At 56.9% G+C, this 2,861-nt stretch overlaps 1 protein-coding gene across 1 annotated transcript in view; it reads left to right on the top strand.

Moving 5' to 3' along the window:
• Positions 1 to 400: 400 nt before the first annotated feature.
• Positions 401 to 2,861, top strand: part of GSC2 (goosecoid homeobox 2) — a 4,191-nt gene continuing 1,730 nt past the window's right edge. The window contains exons 1-2 of the mRNA XM_029921595.1: positions 401 to 481; positions 2,550 to 2,861. The exon at positions 2,550 to 2,861 is cut by the window's right edge and continues 345 nt beyond it. Of these exons, the coding sequence (XP_029777455.1) occupies positions 401 to 481; positions 2,550 to 2,861 (393 nt within the window). The remainder of the gene's footprint in view (positions 482 to 2,549) is intronic.

Genomic DNA, 2,861 nt, shown 5'->3' with positions numbered 1-2,861 from the left:
AGCTAAGGAGACATCCCATGAATGTTTAGAGGAGTTCTGTTCATCATGGTAGCTGGGACTGAAGCCGCCCTGAAGGTTTCCTTGCTCGCTCATGATTCTAGCCGATGGCTGGCCCTTCAGCTGCAGCTGCCGGCTGGAACACCTCTGCGTGTGCCTCTTCCTGGGGCTGCTGGTGGCGCCTGGCGGCATGATGGCTGGCTCGAAGAGCAAGCATCTCAAGATGAGGGAGAGAGAGGAGCTCTATCACCTAGCTGTCTGATCTGGCCTCAGCAGCCAATGTCACTTCTGCGACCTTCTGCATTCTGGAGGTTAGAAGTGAGTCATTAGGTCAGCCCATGTTCAAGGGGAAGGGAATTCGATTTTAGATCTTGAAGGGAGAAGGGTCAAGGAATTCCCCGACATGTTTGGAAAGCACCACAGTGGTGGCGCCCCTTTACCGCAGTGGACTAGTGAAGAGATGGGCACATGCAGAGGCGGACAGGTAAAGAGATGGTGCACTTACCCAGGTGCAGTTATCAAGGTGAGGAAGTACCAGGACATAGAGCAGGTGCTTGGAGACAGTAGCCTGGAGCAGAGAGGTTAGGCCAGAGGTATCAGCTTGAGAGTCATTGTCACAGAGATGGGGTCTGAAGCTTCAAGGCTGCAGGAGGTCACCAGGGTGGGAATGGGGAGGGATGAAGAAACTTCCAGGGCTGGGAGGAGGAGGGAACAATGTTCCTGACCACTGACTCTGTCACCCCCATCCTGGCAGAACTCTAGGGAAGTTGATAGGTAATCAATCCCCATGTGCCTCTCTGAAGTAACGGTGACCATCTGGTTCTATGAGGAAGGCTCTGTGCTGGGAGAAGTTTCCACAGTCATCTAAAGGGACACATAGGAAGAGATGGGAGGTATAGGGCTGTGGCAGCACTCTTGTAACCATGAGGCAGGCTGAAAGTGGCCGAGCCACTCACAGAGGTGATGGTTTCTTCACTGAGCATCTAGATTAACAAACCTGAGGTGCCTGGCTGGCTGAGTTTGTTAAGGATTCCGAAGTTGGGTGCTTTACCAAGGTCATGATCTTTCGGTTCATGAGTTCGAGCCCCAAATCCGACTCCGCTCACAGTGCAGAGCCTGCGTGGGATTCTCTCTTCCCCCTCCTCGCTGCCCCTCCTTGACTCGTGCTTTTGATCTCTCTCAAAATAAATAAGCTTTTAGACGAATAAGACCTGGGCAAAAAGAGTCCTTTATTAGAACTCTTGTGTCAGGGGTTGAGTCAGCAGGTTCTGTCACCTAAAGTCCAAAGTCTCCTCACTGATAGTGTGGAGTCAACAAAGGAGTCTGAACGAGGATGTGTGAGGTGGGAGGAGAGCCTGGGAATGTGAGTGCGCTGCCCTGCGACGGCACCATGGAGCCATGCAACCCCCACAGCCCAACCAGGTTCTACTGTGTCACACACAGCAACTGGTTGAGTCCAAGGAACACCTCCTGAGTTAGCTTGCTATTATGATGCCAGTTTATAGATTGGGAAACCAAGGCGTGTGTGTGTGTGTGTGTGTGTGTGTGTGTGTGTGTGTGTGTGAGATGGAACCTATGGAAGGTCCCAAAGAAAGAAAGTGGCAGCTGGGATATAAACCAGGCAGTCTGTTGCTCGTCCTGTGAGCCAAAAATAGCTTTTTCAGAGGTCCAGAGAGGAGGGCCTTATGCTGAAGTGCCTGGCTGGCTGGTCAATGCTACTTGAAAATGAACAGTCTTCATGGAATTTGGCAAAGGACAGACTTGTCCTTGTCAGCAATGTTGGGCAGCGTGACCTGGGTCAGGGGGAGGAGAGAATGGACAGTCGGACTGGCCTGAAGAGTAGGGGGGTGGGCCCATACAAGTCAGCACTTGAGAAGCATGGCTATGAAGAGGGTGGGGCAGGGGTGCTCAATGTTTTTTCGGAGGGGATTCCAGGACATGTAGAAAGCAGGAGGAGGGGTCTCTCCAGAGCACTGGGGTGGACCCTTGCATGTTGTCTGGAAGGCTCTCCTGACTCAGTAGAGAAGGTAGAGAATTGGGGGCACGAGCAGTGGGGTATCAGGTTCGATAATTAGCAGAGGTAGCTTTCTGCTCCGCCCCATTTCCTCTAGGAGGGAGAGGCCGGCTCTGAAATGAGTGGGAGGTCTGGGGCCAAAGAGCGGTGGCATCATGGAGTTGCCGAGAAAGAGTTGGGTTCCATTGGGGGTTGGAGCCCAGCAGTTTTGGAGCCAAGAGATTAGCAGTTTGGGTGGGTTTCTTCAGACTTACTCATTCTCCTCTGCAGGGTCCCAAGGGGATTAGGAGCTAGCCCTGGTTGCTGTGGCTACCGGAGGAGGTACCCAGGGGGTGGGCCACGGCAAACGCGGGTAGGGGAGCTTCAAAGTCGGGGCGTCCTCAGGCCGCTGCCCCAAAAGCAGAGCGAGGGCCAGCAGGCTCCGAGGGCAGGGGGAGGCGGCCCTCCGCGCCTTCCCCGCGGCGCTTCCCTGCCCGCTTTTCGGGGCCACGAACACCGACGCTGGGCTGAGGGCTTCCAGGTAGCCCCCTCCCCGCAGCCCGGCGAGCCCCCGCGCGCCGATGCGGAGCAGGATTTCCCGCCGCCGCCGCTGCGGATTAGCTCGCCCCTGGCCGGCGCGGCGGGATTAGTCCGCGTGGACTCGGCGCTCGGTTCGGGGATTACAGCGCGCTCCCCCCCGACGTATATATTCCTGCAGCGGCGGCCGTGGGGCCAGGCCGGCATGGCTGCGGCTGGGGGCGCGGTGAGCCGCAGGGGCCCCGGGCGGCCCTGCCCCTTCTCCATCGAGCACATCCTCTCCAACCTGCCCGAGCGGAGCTCCCCGGCACGGGCGTCCCGCACCCCGCAGCCC

This window comes from Suricata suricatta, chromosome 14 (assembly GCF_006229205.1).
Source record: "Suricata suricatta isolate VVHF042 chromosome 14, meerkat_22Aug2017_6uvM2_HiC, whole genome shotgun sequence".
NCBI classification, from domain to species: Eukaryota; Metazoa; Chordata; class Mammalia; order Carnivora; family Herpestidae; genus Suricata; species Suricata suricatta.
This window is presented reverse-complemented; position numbering and strand designations above follow the sequence as displayed.